General features: G+C 47.0%; 1 protein-coding gene across 1 annotated transcript in view; it reads left to right on the top strand.

Moving 5' to 3' along the window:
- The first annotated feature begins 8,494 nt into the window (after positions 1–8,494).
- The window catches only part of RNF38 (ring finger protein 38), a 194,306-nt gene continuing 180,296 nt past the window's right edge, over positions 8,495–22,504 (top strand). The window contains exon 1 of the mRNA XM_039544538.1: positions 8,495–8,702. Within this exon, the coding sequence (XP_039400472.1) occupies positions 8,570–8,702 (133 nt within the window). The 5' untranslated portion in view covers positions 8,495–8,569. The remainder of the gene's footprint in view (positions 8,703–22,504) is intronic.

Raw genomic sequence — 22,504 nt, 5'->3', positions numbered from 1 at the left:
CCGTCTCCCTTCTTCCGGTGGGGTTGTGGCGGGGCTGCCAGGCCTTGCGGGGCCTCCTCCGGCGTCGTGGGATATCGTCCCGGGGTGTTGCCCTAGGGCCCGGGTCACTGGTATTCTGAGGGCTGGGAAGCCGACGAGGTCCCCGTCCCCCTTACGTGGGCCCTGGGCCTGTCCTGGGCTCCGTCTGCTGGGCTCACCCCCCCTGGGGTTGGCCTTCACGTCCCCATCTGCCGCCTGGTAGTCCTCCATCAGGGAAATCGCGTCCGCGAGGGTCTTGGGGCGGTGTCGCTGTACCCATTCCTTCCCTCCCGGGGCAGGGCTGGAAGGAACTGTTCTAAGGCTACCATCTCAGCCACCTGGCGCCCGTCCGCCCTTCGGTTCCAGCCACCGCCAACAGAGGTCCCGGATTCGCTGGGCCACGGCCCGCGGCCGGGCCCCGGGCGTGTCGTTCAGCGGAGTCGCTGGCGGTAGGTCTCAGGGCTGGCAACCGTCTAAGATGGCGGCCTTAACCTTGGGTAGTCCAGTGCATCCTGGGAGCCTAAGTTCGATGCGCCGCTTGGGCTGGGCCGTCAGGTAGGGTGCCAGTATCGTGGCCCAATGAGCGAGGCCACTGCATGGCGGTCGCGACCCTTTCAAAGGTCACAAGGAAGGCCTCGGGATCATCCCGGCCCCATCTTAGTTAGGTGCGGGTAATTTCCGAGACCCTCGTCGGGTTGCCCTCGATGGCCCGAGAGCGTACCGGTGCCGGTCCGATTAGCGCCGCCATCTGTTGAACCAGCCGCTCCTGGTTCGTCTGTTGCTGGGCCGTCAGTTCCCGGACCAACTGCTGCTGCTGTTCCTGTTGCTGGACGGCTTGTGCCTGCTGTTGGGCCGCCAGCTGCTGGAGCAGCTGCGCTTGCTGCTGCTGCTGTTGTGCCATCTGCTGCTGCTGATTCTCCAGCAGCCACTGCAGAAGTTTCTCAGGGTCCATCTTGGGCCCTGTGGCCTTATCTCAGGCCCGTTCAAGTCCCTGGTCAGGTGCCAATTGTGATGGGCCAGGTGCCCCAGCGCCCCCTCGCGGCAGGGGCGGGCTGGGGCCTAGCACTGCACCACTCGCTTGTCTTCCGGCCTGCCTCTGGTAGCCGGCGTATCACGGCCTAGTGGCCAGAGTCCGTAACCGCCCCCTCTCGGGGCGGGGTAGCGCGGCCTAGCGGCCGGAGTCCGCAAGCGCCCCCTTCGGGGCGAGGTAGCACGGCCTAGCGGCCGGAGTCCATACACACCCCTTCGGGGTGGGGTAGCGCGGCCTAGCGGCCGGAGTCCATACACACCCCTTCGGGGTGGGGTAGCGCGGCCTAGCGGCCGGAGTCCATACACACCCCTTCGGGGTGGGGTAGCGCGGCCTAGCGGCCGGAGTCCATAAGCGCCCGCCGGGCGGGGCAGCGCGCCTGGCGGCGGAGTCCATAAGCGCCCCGCCGGGGCGGGGCAGCGCGACCTGGCGGCGAGTCCATAAGCGCCCCGCCGGGGCGGGGCAGCGCCCCTCTTTGGGGCGGGGTAGTGTGGCCTGGCGGCCGGAGTCCATAAGCGCCCCCTTCGGGGCGGGGTAGCGCGGCCTAGAGGCCGGAGTCCATAAATCCCCCCCCTTGGGGTGGGGTATCACGGGGTGGGGTAGGGGGACTTGGGCCCGCCCTCTCCTCCGAGTCCCGACCCAGGGCCCTGATTGTGGCAAGCTCTCCTTGCCACCCGCTTGGCGGGGATCCGCCCGCAACACGCCGAGCGGTACTGCAGCTTTAAGGCTGTCAGTTTCTAAAGTCCCCTGGGTCACTTCCTACCCCGTCTAGTCGGACGTTGGCGTTGTGGGAGCGGTTCCCCCATAGGTCCCCTCCGACCGGCGTCCCTCTCCGGGGTCTCCGGTACGGCCTCTGCCCGGCTGACGTCCCGGTCCAGGCTCCCTGGCTCTCCTCCCGCAGGAGCTGACGGTCTGCGTCCTTCTCCCCCGGTGGTCCGCCCAGACTGAGCAGACCTGCAGGCTTTTATACTGGTCTGCCAGTTGGAGCATGCCCAGCAGAACTTCCTGGGCGTGGCTTCCTCTGCTAGTAGAGAAGGGTTAACCCCTGCTGTACCAGTGCGGGGCTGCCCTGCCCCGTCACAATACCTCAAGGCATATTTTGTACAAAGATTATTACAATAGTGTATAGGGTGTGACTATAGGGTGCATTTGGTCACATATTGCTTAGATCAGGTTGCTGGAAACTATTGATAAATGACCCTGTTAGTACCATTTTGTTAAATGGTGCATAGTACCAGTTGTCTTCATCTCAGAAGTGGGAAAATGATGTCTTTATGCAGCCATGCACTGAAAAAAGCCAGATCTAACCAAAGAGTTACATTACCTTACAAAGTCTTGGTTTAAATTTAAACTAACTTTGTAAGGAAATACAACATAACTCCGGTAGTAAATAAACCATCATGCACAAGAAACTTTGCGGTTTACACTTCCATAACCTAGACACACATATTAAAAGTAGAGCCTGCCCTGAACTTCCAGATGGTCTGCAGCCTTCTCATTTCTACTGGAAAGACAAATCTTTGGTAATTAGATAAATGGTCAAAGCAGCTTGATAGGGCAGGACTATCCTTTTATTACCTATTTGAGGAGGCAAATTAATCGAGTGAGCCCCTTTGGAAACTGTTCTGTAGGAAAGAAAATCCCCTAAGCTTTGACCCTACCAATTTTTGGAGGGCTTGTGAAAGGGTGAATCTGTGCTGTGATATTGAAAGCGCAGGAACAATTTAAAGCAACTTCCCCAGAGGAATGGACTGGAGGTGTGATCAACAGCTGCCCTCCAAATCCTCCTCTTCCTTCCATTGCCCTTCCTCCATAGTCTTCATGTGGTGGTGTGGGCTGTGAAGGGGCTTGCTGTACACTGGTTCTCAGCACGAGGCTGCAGAAAACAGTCGTCCTGTCTGGCAGGTGTTGGCAAGGTGATGTCTCTCCAGATAGAGTAACAAAAATAAATAAATAAAAGAAATTGGCGTGGGTGGCACAGGGCGCATATGTTGCCAGGTGGCCTCCATATTCAGGGAAATATAATGGAAAGATGGCTCTTGGTGGGGCCTGGTGATGGGTTTTAACTGTTGCCATACTTTAAAAAGAAAAAATAGCAGAAGCCTCTTCCTACTCAATATTTTGTACCATGTGGCATGTAAAGATGGCATTGTTACAATGCAGTATGCAATGAATAAGATTTTAGTAAGTTTAGATAAAGAGCCAAAGTAAATGTCCTCATTAAAATACAACACAATGCATGTCTCCTTCCAGGTAGTAAATCTCATTGTTGGCTACCAAGAGTTCCTTTTTTTTCAGTAAAATGTCACTTTTTCACATTATTTTCTTTACTATCCCTGAAAACTTTATAAGTATGTTTTTAAACTGCATAACATTGCCGATGTGTGCATTTGCTTTAACATACACGACTACTGTAAGGATTTTCATTGTAAGGGAAAAAGTAATCTCTAACCACTTGGTATCTTTTAATGTATAAGGATTAAGGTAAAGATGTTTGTCATTGATATGTTACCAACACCATATGCTGTATATTGCAGAATACAGTCACATATTATAACTAATTAAAGTGTACTGATTTATTAAACTCTCTATATAAAATGGGAATGTCAACTTAATCCCTAGCACCAAGAAATAGTAAAGTGCAGGTTTGGAGAATTTTACTCCTTCCAGAACTAAAACTGTTTTTGGAAGCAAATCAATGTAATTTAAAAGTCTTGTTTTAGCCTGGCCAAACATTTCAGTTTTGTTCTTAAACAAAATTAACTGTTTGTCTTTCCAGACACTTTTCCTGATTGATTTTGACAGCAGAACTGGGCATCACTATGCTAATTAAACATCTGGGATTATTAAGTGAAAATTAATCTTCATGGCAGGAGCCTGCATTGGTTGAATGTAACCCCCATGAGAATTTGAAGTCCTACTGCACTCTCTGCAGATGAGAGCCCTTTCTCTGAAGGTAACTAATTGACCTGACAGTCAGGCAAGAGGGGTTGAAACTACTAACCGATTAAGCACCCACTTCTTCACCCTTAGAGGGAAAGAAAATTAAAAAGGGTGAGTTTTCAAGATTACTCTAGTACTGAAAACACATGCACCCCTGCCTTGCACTATGAAATCACAGCAAGGTGCACATTTTTCTATAGGCACCACCACCCACGCCCCCATTAAAACAACCTTATAGTTAATTTTCTGTAACAATGATGTGGGGGTAAATACACTTCTTCCAACGGGTTACTCCCTGTGCCAGGTGCATGAGCAGCACAAGGCTCCTAGGGCCGCGGGGGGCAGGATCTCAGAGCCATGCTCACCCCCCGATGCAGGACTCTCGGTTTCTAGGCGCACCCACCAGTGGGGCAGGTGCTGTTAATAAGTTGGTGGCAGCGCAGCAGAAGCCAAGCCAGCCCCTGCCCTGACCACAGGCAGCTCTCTCCCCTGCAACAGCCGCTGGGTACTTGTAAATCACTGCTTCCTTCCCCTCCCCCACCGCCTCCGGCCCCTGCTCGGTCCAGCGGCTGCCCCCCACTAGCGCTCGCGCGTGATGGACGGAGAGCCAGCCCCGGAGCAGAGCAACCAGCCCTGTGCAATCGCCCAGCCGCCCAATCGATCGCAGCAGCAGCAGCAGCCGCCCGCCTGCCCCGCCAAGCATGCCCGCTGCAGGGGGGTGCAGCGAACCCGCGGAAAGCATGCCGCTTTCATGCACGCCACGCCTCTCCGTGCAGGGATTGCAAACGCGATTCCCTTCAGCTGCGCTTCAAAGCCAGCCTGCTAAGGCGCTCCCCCAGAGCTGCTGCCGGGGGCTGGGGGAGGGACGCCTGTATTTGCTGCGTGTGAGAGCGGGCTGAGCACACAACGCTGCTGGCGGAATCCCCAGCAGCCAGGGCTCCCTGGGTGGCGTTTCCCTCCCCCGCGCGGCTGGGAACAAAGGGGGGAAAGGGAAGGGGGGTGAGGATGATTCCGGGCTCTGCGCGTTGGGTCTGCTCAGGGCTCTCCAATGCCATTGATCTCTGCACATTTCTCCTCTCTCTGCCCGGGCAGCGCGGGCGCGCGCGTGCAACTTCTCCCCGGGGCCCGCGTGCCAGCGCGCACCTGGGCGTGCAAAAGGCACATGCATGGACAGGCTATGAGTACAGGTAGCCCTCGGCTGTCCCCACCCCCTTCACACCACTAAGAACAGACTGGATCGTTGCATGGCGGGGCTGGGTTTAGTGCATCCACACACGTGCAGGCCTGTACGACAGTAGCCGATGTCTGTCTACACGCATGTAGAGCCACGCGTGTACAGACACGCAGCGGCTAGCACACTTTACTTTGTTTTGCCCTGGAGCTATTTAAAAGGGGGAGGGGGAAGAAACATGACAAGCAGCTGCCCCCCGCCATCCTCCCCCCCCCCCGACCCGCCCCCCCCCGGAACAGCGCTGTGTTAGTACCAGTGCCCCCAACCAGCCCCCCTCCCGGCCCGGGCAGTGCTGTGTTAGTACCAGTGCCCCCGCTACCCCTGGCCCGGGCAGCGCAGTTAGTCCCAGTGCCCCCCACCCCGGCCCGGGCAGTGGTGTGTTAGTACCAGAACCCCAGCAGCACTGTGTTAGTCCCAGTGCCCCCCCCCAGGCAGCGCTGGGTTAGTACCAGTGCCCCCCCGTTATCCCCCCAGCCTGGGAGCATGTAAGAGCAGGGCTGCTGGGTCCTAGAGAGAGCTGAATGCAGCACAGTCTGAGGGGGGGATTGGCTGCTGGGGTCTCTGGGAAGGGGTGGGGGAAGGAACTCACCTATAGGGTGACCAGATGTCCCGATTTTATAGGGACAGTCCTGATATATGGGTCTTTTTCTTATATAGGATCCTATTCCCCCCCCACCCCATCCCGATTTTTCACACTTGCTGTCTGATCACCCTAGGTGGGGGGTAATTGGTACCTATATAAGACAAAGCCCCAAATATCGGGACTGGCCCTATAAAATCAGGACATCTGGATCTGGTCACCGTAGCTGGGTTCTTCATTAAGTTAATCTGGTTTTAATAACATCCATGTGGCAAGTTTTCCAATAGTGTAAGCTTATGTTTGTGTTGCTAAGAGCAAGACAGGCACAGGGGCACCAGTTTAATAATCCCGCCTAGGGCACCATAAATCCTAAGGATGGCCCTGGTTAGCACTAGTGCCCCCCGCCCCGGGCAGTGCTGTGTTAGTACCAGTGCCGCCCGCCCGGCAGTTCTGTGTTAGTCCCAGTGCCCCCCGCTATCCCCCCGGCCTGGGCAGCGCTGTGTTAGTAGCAGTGCCCCCCCCCCCCCGGACAGTGCTGTGTTAGTCCCAGTGCCCCCCCTGGGGCAGCGCTGTGTTAGTACCAGTGCCCCCCCCACCCGGGCAGCGCTGTGTTAGTCCCAGTGCCCCCCCCCCGGCAGTGCTGTGTTAGTCCCAGTGCCCCCCGCTATTCCCCTGGCCCGGGGCAGCGCTGTGTTAGTCCCAGTGCCCCCCCGGCCTGGGGCAGCGCTGTGTTAGTCCCAGTGCCCCACCGGCCCGGGGCAGTGCTGTGTTAGTCCCAGTGCTCCCGGGTAGCGCTGTGTTAGTCCCAGTGCCCCCGGGCAGCGCTGTGTTAGTACCAGTGCGCCCCCGGCCCGGGGCAGCGCTGTGTTAGTCCCAGTGCCCCCCCGGCCCTGGGCAGTGCTGTGTTAGTACCAGGGCCCCCCCCCGGGGCAGCGCTGTGTTTGTACCAGGGCACCCCCCCCCCAGGGCAGCGCTGTGTTAGTACCAGTGCGCCCCCCCCGGGGCAGTGCTGTGTTAGTTCCAGTGCCCCGGGGCAGCGGTGTGTTAGTACCAGTGCGCCCCCCCCGGGGCCGTGCTGGGTTAGTTCCAGTGCCCCCCCACCCGGGGCAGCGCTGTTAGTACCAGTGTGCCCCGGGCAGCGCTGTGTTAGTCCCAGTGCGCCCCCCCCCGGGGCAGTGCTGTGTTAGTTCCAGTGCCCCCCCCCCCGGGGCAGTGCTGTGTTAGTCCCAGTGCGCCCCCCCCCGGGGCAGTGCTGTGTTAGTCCCAGTGCGCCCCGGGCAGCGCTGTGTTAGTCCCAGTGCCCTCCCCGGCCCGGGGCAGCGCTGTGTTAGTCCCAGTGCCCCCGCCCCGGGCAGCGCTGTGTTAGTCCCAGTCCCCGGCAGCGCTGTGTTAGTCCCAGTGCCCCCGCCTAGGGCAGCGCTGTGTTAGTCCCAGTGCCCCCGCCCAGGGCAGCGCTGTGTTAGTCCCAGTGCCCCCGCCCAGGGCAGCGCTGTGTTAGTCCCAGTGCCCCCTGCTATCCCCCCCGGGCAGCGCTGTGTTAGTACCAGTGCCCCCCCCCCCGGCAGTGCTGTGTTAGTCCCAGTGCCCCCCGCTATCCCCCCGGCCCGGGCAGCGCTGGGGAGCTCTGTGTGAAGCCGGCGCTGGGAAGCCCCAGCCAGGCGATGTAAAGGCGCCCGCCGCTCCCCACAGCAGCAATGGGGCGGGCAGAGCGGGGCTGGACCCCGAGCTGCTAGCGCGGGGCGGGGGGAGAAAAGTTTGTGGGTTGGCCGGGGCCGGCGGGGAGCCCCGGGCAGGGCCCCGGTGTGTTCCGGGGAAGCTCTGCCCCCTGGCTGGCGGGCTCCGAGCGGACGGGCTGGGCACGGAAGTGGGAAGGCGCAGGGCGGGCGGCGCAGGGCTGGCGAGCTCCGCGCTGTAATTGCTGCGGGGCGGCGAGGCCGCGCAGCGACAGGGCAGCGCCGGGGGACGGAGCCAGCCGAGACTTTCTTGCCCAGAGGCGGCCGCAAGTTCTCCCCGCGCCCGGGCGCGGCGCCCCCCAGCAGGCCGGAGGCGGGCCGAGGGGCGCGCACACAAAGGCGGCTGGAAGCCGCGGGCGGGCGGAGAGGGGAGCCGGGCGGCCGGGAGAGGCGCTGCCGCCCCGCCCCTCGGATGCCCTTCGCTTTCGTTTCCCCGGCGCGGCGCGGCGGCTCGCAGGAGGCGGCACCGCGGGCTGGCAGCCGCCTTTGTTTTCTCTCTGTCGCGGCTGAGCCCCCGGAGCCGGGCGGCCCCCCTGCCCCGGGCCCCTCCCCGCCGCGCGGCCCCGCTCCAGCCCTTTCCCCGCCCCCCGGCAAAGTAAGTTTCCCCGGCGGGCTCCCCTCGCGCCCCGGCCTCGCCTGCCGCTGGGAGACCCCGGCCCCGCCGGCCGGGCGAGCCGATGCCGATCGCCGCCAGCTCGCAGCCCCGCGCGGCGCAGCCCGACGCCCGCCCCTTCCCCCCGGCCCGGCTGCGGGAGCGGGACCCCGCCAAGCAGGGGGCCGGCGCCGAGGAGCCGCGGGCCGCCGGGCGCCTGGATCCCCCCGGCCAGGCCGGCGAGGCGGCCCCGGCAGCCGGGCTGAGCGGCAGAGCGGCGGCTCCTCCCGCTGCCGCCGCCTTCCTCCCCTCGCCGCCGCCGCTGCCGCCCGCCTTCCCCTCCCCGCCGCCGGCCCCCGCCGCCGCCTCCCCGCCGGCCCCCTTCCTGCTGCTGGAGCCGCCCCGCACCCGCTCCCGGTCCCGCTCCGGCTTCCTCACCCTCGCCATGAGCGGGGCCGCCGCGCACTTCCAGCCGCCGCCGCCCCTCCACGGGCCGAGCCTCCCGGAGCAAGGAGCCCGCAGCCAGGGCAGAGGCAGCCCCGCCGGCCACGGGCACCCCCGGGCCGCCCCCGCGCCAGGTAACGGGGCCGGGGAGTGTGGGGGCGCGCTGAGGGGAGTGGGGGTGTGGTGTGGGGTGGAGGGAGAGGGGGGTGGTTGGGATGCCGGAGGAGAGGGGGATGTGGGGGGGAAGCGGGGGGCAGTGGGGTATGTGAGGGGATAGATGAGTGGGTGCTGGGTGGGGTGCAGGGGACATTGCCTGGGACATGCGGTGCTGGGGGGCCTGGCTATGGGGGTACTAGGAGTACTCGAGGGACAGGCTGCTGGAACTTGAGGTGATGGGGGGGGGGATTGTTAGGGGGACTGAAGAGTCGGGTGGTGCGGAGGCTGCCATAAGAGATCATAGGAGTAACAGCCCACTTTGTTTTCCCGAAGTTGACACAATCTGTAACAGTTCTGCAGAGTTGTTCAGCCTTAGCTTTTCCGAGCAATCTCTCTGTATCAGTCCCCACAGGGAAGATGACATGTGTCTGTCTGTACAGCGTGGTGGTGGGTGGGTGTATATAATATCAGACATTAAACATGCTTTCTGCTTACTTGTGGGAAGTTTGGTGCAGAGAAATGGAGAGACTTCTGTGTATGGAGGCATTTTTCAACCCCGTACTCATCATAAATTGGGGGGGGGTCTGTTTTTGTCTGTCTCATTTCTGCTGGGGAAACCTTGATCTGATGACGACTTCAGCTCTGAGCTCACAGTCATTTTCATGGACACTCACAGTGTTGTCACACAGACTGAAGCTGTGCGGTGATAAGTCCCGGGATGACATGGGAGCAGCACATACAGGGAGAAGAGAAGCTCAGGTCCCTAGGAAAATGACTTTAAAGGAAGTCACTTGAAAAAATACAACAAAGTAAATAAACTGGTTGTGATTTTATTCAAGTTTTGCCTCATGGTAACTTTCAGTACAACTGAAACTTTTATGATAATCAAAGTGAGAAATAGACTGGCCTAGATCATTGTGGATCTATCAAATCTACAAGACTGCATGGAGGAGATATTTCCTTTCTTTCTGTTCATATTTACTCCCAATATTTGGGCAGACAGTTCAATCATTCCAGCATCACAAAGGATGGTGTTTAATTCTCTTGCTGCATATAGTCCATTGGGGTAATCTCTGCCATGTAGATTATATTCTAAAAGATAGTATATAAGCATTTAAAATCATTCCACCATTTGAGATGTTTCAGGGTTTTATTTTCTTAGTGTCAGATGCAGAATTATAAATTATACTATTGTAGTGGAGAGACTGTAGCTGAAGTTGAAATAGCACATCTGTTATTAATGTAATAATATATTATCTTCTTCGTTTTTCCTAGCCTATAGCTATAGTAGGTCTGAATTTACTTCACATTACTTTCTCTTTACATTGGCTTCAGCTGTGGCTATGCCCTCATACAATATTTTGTTAAATATAGACTTTGAATCCTTGAACAGAACAACAGAACTTTGATAATACTCATAGGGTATCCACTGCATATAGTAGCCATGTGAGATGTGTGATTGTTCGTGGCTAGCACGGACTACTGTGGGAAAGAAACAACTAGGTAATAAAACTGACTCTTAGTATTAATAACATATAGTTTTTAGCAACCATACATATAAACTACTCCTATTTAATCTTAATGAGCATTTGTGATTGCTTTAATTTTTGCTGTCCAAAAGCTTTTTGTCTTGGCATCAGAAATCCGTTTTCATAGGAATAGCATTCTGATTTTTATTCAATATTTAATTTGGGAAGAAAATGACAATCAGTTAGCAGTGATGCTTAGTTTTGAAAATATATGGGAGAGGAACTACTATATCTATGTGTAAATCCAAAACGGAGGCTAACTCTTTAGGCTATCTTTCCTTCTTTCCAATAAATATGCCAATTAAAAATAAGTGAGTTCTTAAATTCTTATATATCTTGGTAATGTGGGGATTATTGGAAAATATCCTTATTCTTTTGGAAACATCATCTGCCTTCTTAATTACCACTTTATATTGGGCATTTGACACCTGACACTTTTTTTTTAAACTATTATTATTTAAAGAGTCATGTCTGTTTCCTCTTAAAAGTGGCTACTCAGTATTACCCCAGTGAGGAACAGTTTTTGGCTGCTCACTGCAACTTTATTTTGGTGCTAAAATATTAAGGCCTCAAATCTGCAAAAACTTAAATGTGTGTACTTAACATTAAAGCATGTGAGTGGTCTCATTGACTTCAGTGGGACCCCTCCGTGTTTAAAGTTAAACGTGTGTAAGTGTTTACAGGATTTGGGGCCTATGATGAGTTCTCTTCTCAGAGTTGTGTATGGCAATAGGAATTTTACTGTATGTTTATGAAGTTACTAGCTGTGAAGTAGTGCAGGAAAACAGCAAAGAATGAAAACATTTTGGGGGATTGGTGGGTGGGGTAAAAGCTGTTTGTCCTCTCTTGGAACATACAATTTTTATTTATGCTGATATTTTGGGGTTGGGTGTTTTTTTTGGAGGGGGGGAATGATTTACAGAACTGGTAGAAGTTTCTCTTTAAAATGAGAGCTATATAAGTATTTTATAAATAGCTGGATTTATTTATGTTGACTGGAATTTGTACTAAAGAGACATCAACTTAAAATCATACTTCTATTTGATTGTTTTACCTATTATTTCTAAAGGTAACTCTGAAGATTATGTAAAAATACTTGTTTGTGTTTTACTTTGTATATAGTCAGTTTTCCCTGTTGCTCTATGAAAGGCCCATACAAGCAGAGAGATGATATTTAATAGGAAAAACATATATTCGTAAAAGTGCAAAAATTGGCAAGTCTTGGGAGCAGCTGTTTTACTTGAAACTATTTCTATATCTTTTTTAAATTGATTATACTTTAAGTGGATTTGTTGACTTAAACCCAAAATTTTCCTTTCTTAAAGCTGCTCCTAACTTCCTGATACTTTCAACAACCTGTACAGTAATGCCGGCCATGAAAAACTTGAAATTGTAGATGTATATTTCCTATGATTTGAAACGTGTCACAATTACAGAGAAGAAACTCCGTCCTTATAGTTGAAGTGTTTAATTCATCGTAGTCCTTGTAACATGTAACTATATAGCACTGTGCCAGCACTGAATTAGACTGAATGCATTTTCTTTAGCTTTCTCTGAGAAGGGGAGGGGCTGGCTTTATTTATTAGCCCAAACCTTTTGCTTAGAAACTCACTTAAACTACAGTTGCAGAGTTGTTACGGTGAGGAAAGCTTGTAGGGCCCGTGTATAAAAATAGTACTTAGAACTGTGTTAAGGCCAGACTCTTCAAAAGAGATTAGTTCCTATTTAGGGAGCTGCCTAATTGAAGCTTATTTTTTTTAAATCGGGCTGTTTATGTTTACTGATCAAGACTTTGGTGGAAAACCAGATTAGTCTTACAAAAAATACTCTTTAAGCCCCCAATTCTGCAAATAATTATGCACCTGCTTAACTTTGCTACCATGTGCTGAAGCATTTGCAGAATCAGTGCCAAAATTGTTTTTTGTTTTACAGTTGATAAAGATTTTCTGTTAGTCACACTATTGAAAGTAAAGAGCAGACTAATTGAAAACTATTAATCGAGTCTCTGTTTTCAAAACATTGAAATAACAATATTATGAACTTTATTTATCTTTCAGTATTAAGGAAACTTAGTACGTTTTACAGACAAAGTCAGAATCTGTCACGTCCCCATCCCCCCAGTGTTTAGTGAAGTATGGTTTTTTGTTTCACATTTGTTTTCCCATTAAATATACATGTGAACAGATGCAAAGGGCTTTATTCAAGATTGTCAAATTAATAAACGGGTAGTGGAATAGAAAATATAGAGCTGAACTGCTGACTCTTCTTTTCATCCAGGAAATTGATCCTGATCTTAAGAGGCACTTTCAGGCAGAACTAGAGGAAAGTGCGTTACCTCTGTCACTGTAGGCATATCTTGTAAGTGAAAAAGATGAGAACAGTTAGAGACATGCTTGTCAGTTGGTAAGAGAGGTGTGGTTTTAATGGAAAATTTCAGTCCTTTTCACCTTCAGTTTTTTGTAAGCTCTGATCTGTACAATTATTTTTGTTGTTGTGATATTTGGGGAGGAAGGAACCTTAAAAACAATAACATATTAGAATAACGTACTTTCAGTGAGTGTAGACTAAGCATTTTAAAGATGGCTTTTCTCTGAAATGTTTCTACTTAGGAAAGCTACCTTTTGGCTGACTCCTGGTAGCTGCACTAAAATCAGTTAACGCTGCTTGCAATTTTCAGCCTTGTTATATTTCAATTTTAGATGGAATAGTTCTAAAAACTACAAATTAATGATGTCAAAGACTCACATCAGTCAAAGCCTTACTATAGAATATTATTATGAGGGGTGGTGGGAGATACTTATTTAGGCAGATAAGTAAGCAGCTGCTAAGAGTTTTAGTCTGGAGGAATTGAAACAGCTGATCAAAGGATCAGTGCCTGTTTTCAAACATATGCAAAACTGCAGGGTGTGAAGGGAATGGACTTATTTGTAAGGGTGCTGCCACTATTTGTATTGAAAGTGAGGTGGAAAGCTCTTGCAATTCAAAGCGATTTTGCCTGATGCAGTATATGCTAAACAGTAGTTAAATTACTGCTGAAAACTCCCAATAAATTTCAGATTGTCACATGTGATTTTTTATGCCCTTAGCAGTTATCGGTGTGCAGTACGTATGGTTCTATTTTTGAATTGAATAGCAGTTACAGTGGTTTTATGGGAAGTGTCATGCTTAAATCTTGCATGCTCAGAGATGTGGGCCTTCTTGCTTAGGTTACACTGGTCCCTTCACAGCTTTATGACCCTCTTAAGCAGAGCAAGATGCAAGGGTATCTCCGTAGTAATAATAAATGAAGCACATTCAATACTTGGATTTGGTGGATAAAAATCTGTTCTTGCACCTTTTTATATTCAAGGCTAGTGTATTTTAGGTGAAATGATTGTAGTTTGATGGCAATCCTTAGTGAGAACTTGCTCAGAATTGAGAACCCAGAGCATGTAATGCAGCCTAGTCTTTTGGTAGAAATTAGCTAGCTTGAATAATAAATTACAATTTACCTTTTGGTTCTCTGAATTATTTAGTGAAAACCTTGGAAAGTAGGTTTTAAAAAACAAAACAAACTTTAATTTCTGGTTCTTATAAACAGCTTTTAAATAGAAATAAATTAACCCACAGTATATGGAATGACCCATTTCAAGGGTTTAAGCATTTAGTATATTTTTAAGAAAGTAAATGCCCTTAGCCAAAGGGAGAGAGATTTCGGGGTTGTTTTGGGAAAAATACACATTCATTTGTACGCTTGTTTTTTATGATGATGATCGTTTTCAGATAATATGCATCTTCCAGTAAGATTCTCCTATGGATCATCTTGATAAGTTTTTCACTTAGCTCCTAGTTTCTTGAGCAAATTAAATATTTATTAATATATGGTGAATATAAATATGTTCACTCAATCAGGAAAAGATTCTGTGAAGACATGGTATACTAGGCCAGAGATATGCTATGTTGCTTTGTCGGCACATGGTAAGTTGATTAAAAGGTACAGTATGGAGGGGAGGTGATGGCAGTTGCTTGGGCTAGTTACTGCTGCTTTCCTATAGCAAACAGCAACTGCTGACAAACGTATGTTTTTCAGATTTATTGCTCGCTATGTCATTAGTCTGATAACATGATGGCTCTATTTTAGGGCACATTCTTTTTAAAACTGCAAGACAAATAACTGTAGAGAACCCTTCAGGTTTCAGACAAACATAATGACATAAACCACCTCTTGCATCCGAAGAAGTGGGTATTCACCCACGAAAGCTCATGCTGCAAAACGTCTGTTAGTCTATAAGGTGCCACAGGATTCTTTGTTGCTTTTACTATTGCTACAGTTACTGGAATATGATGAATACTCTGAAAGTAATGCTTTGCTGGGGTAGAGTAGGGAAATCTTTCATAATTAAGAAAAATCTGTCTTTTCTATCCCATAGGACATACTCCTATTTAATATTGGGAAGGGGAAGAGAGAAAGTATTTAATTTTAAAATTTATCTTTTGCTGTGCAACATCAATTTAGATTGCGTAACTAGTGAAGGCCTAATTCAGCACGGCCCTGAGTGACCTCAGTTCCCATTGATTTAAGAAGGAGTTGAATGACCTTGCAGAATCAGCCACTAAAACAGTAGAGGGGCAGGCTCCTTGGGTGCAATGCCACACTTGCCAAGGTACAGGACAGGGCTGTGGTGTGCTGATAGCCCATTTTGGATGGTACAAAAAAGCCTCTTCTGAATATTACTAGCTATTTTAGCTAAAACATGAAAACTGGTTAGCTGTAGAATACGCAAATACATTTGGAATGCTGTACTTACCTCTAGTGTACAGCCCCATCCCCGGATCTTGGCTACACTTGCTAAAAGACTGGGTCAGGTGCTTCTGTCAGCGAGGGAACTATTGCAAAGCTACATGTGAAGGTAATGGGCGTGACTCTTCCCTTACACTTGTTTTACACTAGTATAACTAGATAGACTTCAGTGGAGTTGTCTGCTTTGCCGCTGTGTAAGTGAAAGGAGAATCAGGCCTAGTGTCTTATAGTTAGCATTTATTAAAAGACTCTATCCTTTTTGATTTAAAAACTAGTACTTCCAATTAAGTTGAAAAATACAAAATTATCAATTACAAGTCATTTAATGAAATACTGCACAGCCTCAGTGAAACAAAAGTATCTGTAAGAGGCTCAGGCCCACCCAATGTCTAATAGCAACACTGAAAAAGCCTCGATTATTGAATGACTAAATTCAGCTGTCCATAATTATTCAGTACCTCCTTGACGATTGGATAGTCATGGTTACATTCTTTAGTTTAGTTTATATTATGAAACTTCCTTTTTTCCTTGTATGCAATTTAATACGTTTGAAATTCTGGTGCTCGTGTGTGTGTGTTTGTGTTGTTGCTGAGACATCATTTTGTCTGAAGAGTGCAGGTGCTGCTTGAACTTTTAGCTAATTCTTTCCAGTTTAATGTTACTTTTAGAAAATAAACAAGCAGAAGGTTTTGTACTCCTTCTGGTTTATCTGTATGTTGTGCTTTGGGGCAGGCGTAGAGGCAGAAATATTTTGGGTGATGCTCTGCTTGCACATACTTAAGGTGAAAAATAGTCTTGTCACCAAAGGGAGCAGGAAGAAACACTTTAGCAAGAGCACTAATAAGCATATCTGAACATTATATAAATCCGGTGGGTGGGGGGAGGCAGGTTCAATTTTTAGAAAGATTTTGCTTACCTTTTTATATTTTTAGCCTTGCCACTTCTCACATCAAGATTATCTTGGCAAAATGAGGCCCTCATGCATACAAAATCTTTTTAATTCATGATTTGATATGAAAGATGGTGTTTTAAATCTTGTTCTACTAATACCATTCCAACCTCGGCTTCTTTCGTAAAATATCTGAAGCATGAGATTTACAGGTGGTTTCTTGTTTGGTTTCTAATATGAATCAGAAGTTTAGGTGGAGAGAGTTTTGACTAAAATGTCAGTTAAATATGAATGTGCCCAACCTGAAAGGTGTAGTACAGAAGGAGGAGGGGACTATATGGAACAGGTGAGAATACAAGATATTAAAGAGCTAGTCTTAAAAAGTTTGTGGTCTTTAACTTGTACAACTGATTAATTTGTAACTAAATTATACTTTCCTCCCTTCATGCTTGTGGCTTACTATTGTGATATGTTGTTGATGCAGTTAGAGGTGAGATGGAACGTCCATTCGGTGCATGTTTTTCAGTTGCTTTTTATTTGCTCTATAGATGCCTTTTGGTTGAAATCTCTCATGCTTTTTCTGAAGTACTCTTTCTGTCTTGTGTGCACAAAGCATAATACATATCCATTTGGTTGTTTGAGCTATCTGAACATGGAAAAACATTTTTTTTCAACTGGTGAGAAGTATTGGTTGGTCTTTTTGTGCTCTGATAACTTAACAATATAGCTTTCTTTTAGCACTTATTTGACATGTAATGTAGAATGAAAAAATGCACGCTCTCTGTTCTGTTTGGAGGAAGGAGAGGGAAGTGGTTTTGAAATAGCGAAGTTATGGGTATTTTAAGAAGTGTTTTGAGCATGCTGAATGTTTTGTTTTCTGAACTTCTGACACACACACACACACACACACACACACACACACACACACACACACACACACACACACACACACACACACACACGCTCTAGTTGTTCACTTTCTTAAAATATACTCCGTCCCCACCTCCCCCATTGAAGGAATTGAGCTGCTACCAATATGCCACCTTCTTATTTGGGTTGATCTTGAGCCTGCTCGCTCTCATCCAAGGTTCAGTTCACATGGCTTCAGTTTTGGCCCAATGAAAAGGGATGTGGTGTCATCAGCATACTTGTGGCATAACACTTCAAAACATCTTGCTAACTTCTCCTTCTGCATCCAGGCAAAGATAACCCATGTTCACCAGGTTATTGTGCACCTGCAACAGTCTTGTTGGGAAATCTTTCTTTCATAGATGGACCAATAATGGAGGCTTTTATGTTTCAGATCTTGCTTAATAATAATGTTTGATTTGATTCTTGCTTAATAATCAACTTGCCGTTATTCTACTGAGGGTTGTAATCTTTCAGCTCTCGTAAATTAAGCCATTGGGCTTGGTCAGTAGCTGCATAATAATAAAAAATAAAAATGCATGGGAGACTTCCAAGGGGAAAAAAAACCTAAAAGGAGCTTTTAATGCAACGTTGCTTGATTCTAATTGCACAAAAGTCAGGTACGCTTGTTTTAAGCTTTACGCTTAATCTTCATTCCTCCTCCTTGTATCTATGCATTACAATAGGGCAGGGGGAATGAATAGGTGGACTTTTTATTTTAAATCTTTTTATTTGCTTACTATTATTGTTGGGATTTTTATTACTTCCTCTGGTGTTTGGACCTTGACTGTACCTTGACTAAGAAATTTGGATCTTGACAAAAAATAGACTGCCCCTGCAATAGGGTCTTCCCTTGCATGATTGCACAATATTGAACAGAACAATGTTACTTGTGTGTCAGCAAATAATAAATACCTTACAACCGTTCAAAGAAATTGCACTATAATAGTACATACACATGCACATACATAGTATTTTGTATTATGAGATATATCATATGATCATGTCTTAAAGTACACTGTCTTAATGCAAATGTACACGGGACAGAATTTAACTCTGAATTTCATGACTTTTTATTAAATTTCAATTCTATCCCATGGTCTATGTACTCCCCTGTGTAGGATTCTTTTTACATTTTTTTTTTAAAAGCAGTAGTTCTCAAACTCTTGTACTGGCGACCCCTTTCACATGGCAAGCCTCTGAGTGCGAAACTCCCCCCCCCATATAAATTAAAAACACTTCTAAATATATGTAATGCCATTATAAATGCTGGAGGCAAAGTGGTGTTTGAGTGGAGGCTGACAGCTCACAGGCCCCCTTGTAATAATCTCGTGACCCCGGAGGGGTCCTGACCCCCAGTTTGGGAACTCCTGTTTTAAAGGAATCCCCTAAGATTGTGTATGTTATGTACCATGCCATCCAGGTGTGGAGGGAGAATGGCTATATAATCAATAGGGGTTGTGTCCAGTAACACTCATTGAAAAGACAGAATTGCAGATTCTGTGCTGGGAAAGATATGGAGCACTTCATTACTACGTGTGGCAAAATTTGTAGTAAGTGACCACGACAGGGAGCAAGGTGCAGCAAACTGTTCCAGTGCTCTGGCAGTTCTTGGTGAAGTACTGCTCCCTCACCTCCCTTACAGCTTGCCCTGTGTATCTGAATGTCAACTGAGGTGTGTCTGTATTTTGCCAATAGCAAGTTACAGCTGTTCAGAGCATACATTTACTCTGTTTTCTGTAGTAGCTTAGGCCCTGATCCTATAAAGACATTTATTAATGTTACTTTATGCATGGGAGTGGTCCCATTGATTTGGCTAAGAATCTGTGCAAATGTTTGCAAGATTAGAGCTATACTTTCTTTTCCCCTGCGGTAGCATGTGTTGTACTTTTAGCTTCTTCCTTACATAATCAGACTATGTCGCCTTTTTGGAGTTTGCAGATATTCTGCAAAGTGGATCTCTTGCGTGGGACCACTTTTTTTCTCTTATAAGTTGGTATGGCAGAAAGCCAAGCAGGAAGAAATGGCTTGTGTATGGAATTTGGAGGCAGGTTTTGTAGTAAAATGCTGCACTTTTTGGCTCACAAGCCATGGGAGCACATGGATTCTTCATGGTGCAGAAACTGCGTGTGTGTATTTTTAATATATGTATATTTATATTTCAAGCAAAGTTTTGATTTTATATTTAAAGAAGTGTTTACAAAATTGTAGGAAAACAAGTATGGCAGATACTATAATTCTCTTTAAATTATGCCTATGGATTAGGGCATTTCAGGACTTTCCGAAATTCTTACTGCTTTATTTTTTTTAGGGAGAGAAAAAGCTCTTAACCAATTAAGAGTATAGTGTGTCAAAACTATCAAGACTGTGTGACAGTAACGTTTATATTTGTGAAGAAGTTTGCTGAACAGTGTGCTATAAGCTGAAGTATCAATTTACAAATAAACAGGAAAAATATATATTGGATGTTCTTCATTGATGTCTATTACAGCTAGTAACAAAAATGGGGAAAATTCTTTCCTCTTTTATTGAAACTTCTAAATGTTTGTTGAAATTTCCAGCCTGTTCTTGTCTGTTATGTCTTGCACGCTTTCACTACTCACTATGTAGTACAAATATAAGCTTCTAAATTGTATTGCTGTACTTGGATATATATTCAGGAGGGTGTCCATTAGTTTGTTCATTTCTAATGGAAGAAAAGTGTTTTTACAGGTTGTTTTTAAGACACTTCATGTTCTGGTGTATTTTTTAATATTCTTTATTAATTTGTAATAAAACAAACTGTTCTGGGTTTCCATCATAATACTCTTGTGGTCCTTAATTCAAAGTATTGTGACCATATTGGTGTTAAAGCTGATGAAGCAATAAAGCACAAAAGTGCAGGGTCAGCCAGATAGATCCCCTTTCCTAGGGAGAATTTTATCTCTTGGTCTCAGAAAAACAGATAACAAACATAAAAATGTAACACAGAGATGTTTCTTGGCTCAGAGTTTTTTTTTTTTTACTCGGTCCTGGGTTCAAAGAACAGCCTTCTCTCAGGCAATCCCTTTGTTCCTGGAGCAGCTGCTTCTGTGCAGCACCTGCATGAACCTGAGTTGCTATTAACTCTTCCTTTTCCAGGCACAGGATAGGGTTTCTGAACCTGGTAATACTATGTTTTGAATATCAACCATGTTTAGGAATCTGCTGCCAGCAAAGGAGTATGTTCTTTTTGTCCGTTGAGTAGCAAATCTGAGCTCATGATGTCCCATCATTTGCAAAAATAAATCCTGTGTGAATAAAGTCTGCTTCAGTAAGTGTAGATAATGTCAGTGGAGTAGAATAGTTTGTAAACTGGAAGCTCCTTTTTGTTGAATTTCAGTAGATAGGTTCCCCTCCCCCACTCCTCTGTTTTTCCAGTTGCAGAAATAAAGAACTTTGGAAATCTAATCTGATGATACTTGTGGTGGTTTTTCCTATCGTATTTTTAGTTGTATTTGCATAAATGACGATCTGAAATTGTTTTAATACCTTTGTGTGCCCTTTCCTTAAATAACTTGTTTTCTGTGGCAGGCTGGGATTGAGGTAGTCTCACTCCTAGAAAGTGTCTGGGAGATGATGATTCTACCTCCAGTTCTTCCTGAGGCTATGACACTTCTGTAACAGGGTGGTTGGAATAGGACTGAAGCTGGTAATAGTGAGTAGTTCTCTTGTAGCATGAGAGGATAGTGATCTTCATTTAGTAACCTTTGAGAGCAAGAGAGGGATTTGCTAAACTGAGTTGTGTGCAAGTATGTGGAGTCTCTTCTCACATTTATTTTTATTTTAAATTCTTGTAAAATAGAGTTTAGCTATTCAGAATAGATACTCCTATATTTGAAAATCATATCACCCATTTCAACTGAAATTCTGCTGATGGCGATTTATTTATTTTTTGCACGTGAGAGTCCATTTACTTTTTTTTCTCTCTCTCTCGGGGTAGTCACTGATCTACATAAACTGATTTTGAATCCTCCTAGACACTATTCCTGGTATTTCAGAAGTACCTGTAACAAGGGTATGGTATCTTGGGGAGCATTCAGATAAGTAAGTCAATCTCTTGTCTGTGACTTCCTATCTGAATTCCTGATATTTTGTTTTGAACTGATGGCTATGGCTAGAAATTCAATTAAAGTGGAGTGTTTTGGGCAGGAATGCGAGAAAGCACAGAGCATAGAACACAGATTGCTTACAAAAGCAGGTATTAGACAATACTACTTGTGCTGCAATTTTGCAAAAGTACTTCCTGGCTCCAAATGGAATGGTTGCGATATTCCAGCAGGGTCACATAACTGTTCCAAATGACTGATTGCAGTCTAAAGAAGTGTGGTGAAAGGCAATCTGTTTGTTTTTTCTAAACTTAGAATGTTTCAGAGGAGAAAAAATCGCCAGTCCCCTGAATTCTATTACTTTAATTGGAGATCTTGTGTACTATTATTGAGTTTTTGTAACTTTATCATACGCCGGCTGGTTATGATTTGACAAAAGTACGACCAGTACTCCTGTTTTTGAGATGCTGTCAGTGATTACTACCACTGCCACTTGTGTTTTGTGATCCAGAACAATAATAGTGAGGGGTTTGTACATCAAGCAAAAGTGACCAAATGGGTTGTCCTGTGTTTTGGCTGCTCCTATTGAATGAGGTGATTCAGAACAAATTAATCTACATAAGAGAGCAGCAGTTGCAGATGCTTATATTGCTAACCAGTGATTGGCATAGTGAACTCAAGGGATTAGAGAAGAAATTTAGGTAAATGCTAAAATAGCGGAAGAATAGGGCCTATTACTTTCAGCATCAGGGATCCTCCATCAGCCACATGTAAGTGGAGATGAGCCAGTACTATGTAGCTGAAATTCTCCAGCAATTGAAAGTAGTGGTGGAAGCTCTGACTTCTTCAGAAACCTGCCAAGTGTGATTCTGTTTTAAAGTGGGGTTTCAGTTGGTATCAAAATTAATTATTTTTAAGAGACGCCAAGAAAGACACATTTGTCTTTTAAACACAGTTTGTATTTAGAGGTGTGCTGAAGGTTGGGTGGGGGAGGAAACAGGTGCTATCTCCCCTCTCCTTTCCTTTCCATTTCTGTTTTATGAAGTATAAAGAGATCCTGAAAGGTTCCCTTCTCCCAAGGATGTCTGGGTGGGGTGAGGGTGGGGGTGGGTTTTTTGTTTTTTTGTTAAATCTTAGATGTGTCAGGAATGTCAAGTCTCATCTTCCTGGTATGCTGGGGGACTCCCTTGGAGGACTCGGAGGCAAATGCAGGGCACTTTTACCCCTTAACCAAAGTGGCAGAGATGTTGAGCCTAACTGCCGCGTTCCAAATTTCTGTCAGTTGTTCGAGTTAAATCTGTGCAAACAGAAAAAGAAAACTTCGAGAGAGGAAGCAATTTAATCAGTTAATCCTCACTCGAGCGATATCCGTGATACGATAAATCTACTAGTTATCCAGTCATCCATAGAGTTTTCCAAGTAAAACAGGGTAGACAAGACCTGAATTTGTGAAATAAGAAATGACCAGAACAAAAAAATTAGGCATTCTGTTTGTCATAAACAAAAAATATACCCTTTTTTCCCCTTGCAAAAAAACCTCTCTGTGGTTTGATGACTTGCAAAACAAAAGGGGTGTGTGGCGTGAATTATGCAATATGCCATATAT

Source organism: Mauremys reevesii, linkage group 6 (genome assembly GCF_016161935.1).
Source record: "Mauremys reevesii isolate NIE-2019 linkage group 6, ASM1616193v1, whole genome shotgun sequence".
NCBI lineage: Eukaryota > Metazoa > Chordata > Testudines > Geoemydidae > Mauremys > Mauremys reevesii.
This window is presented reverse-complemented; position numbering and strand designations above follow the sequence as displayed.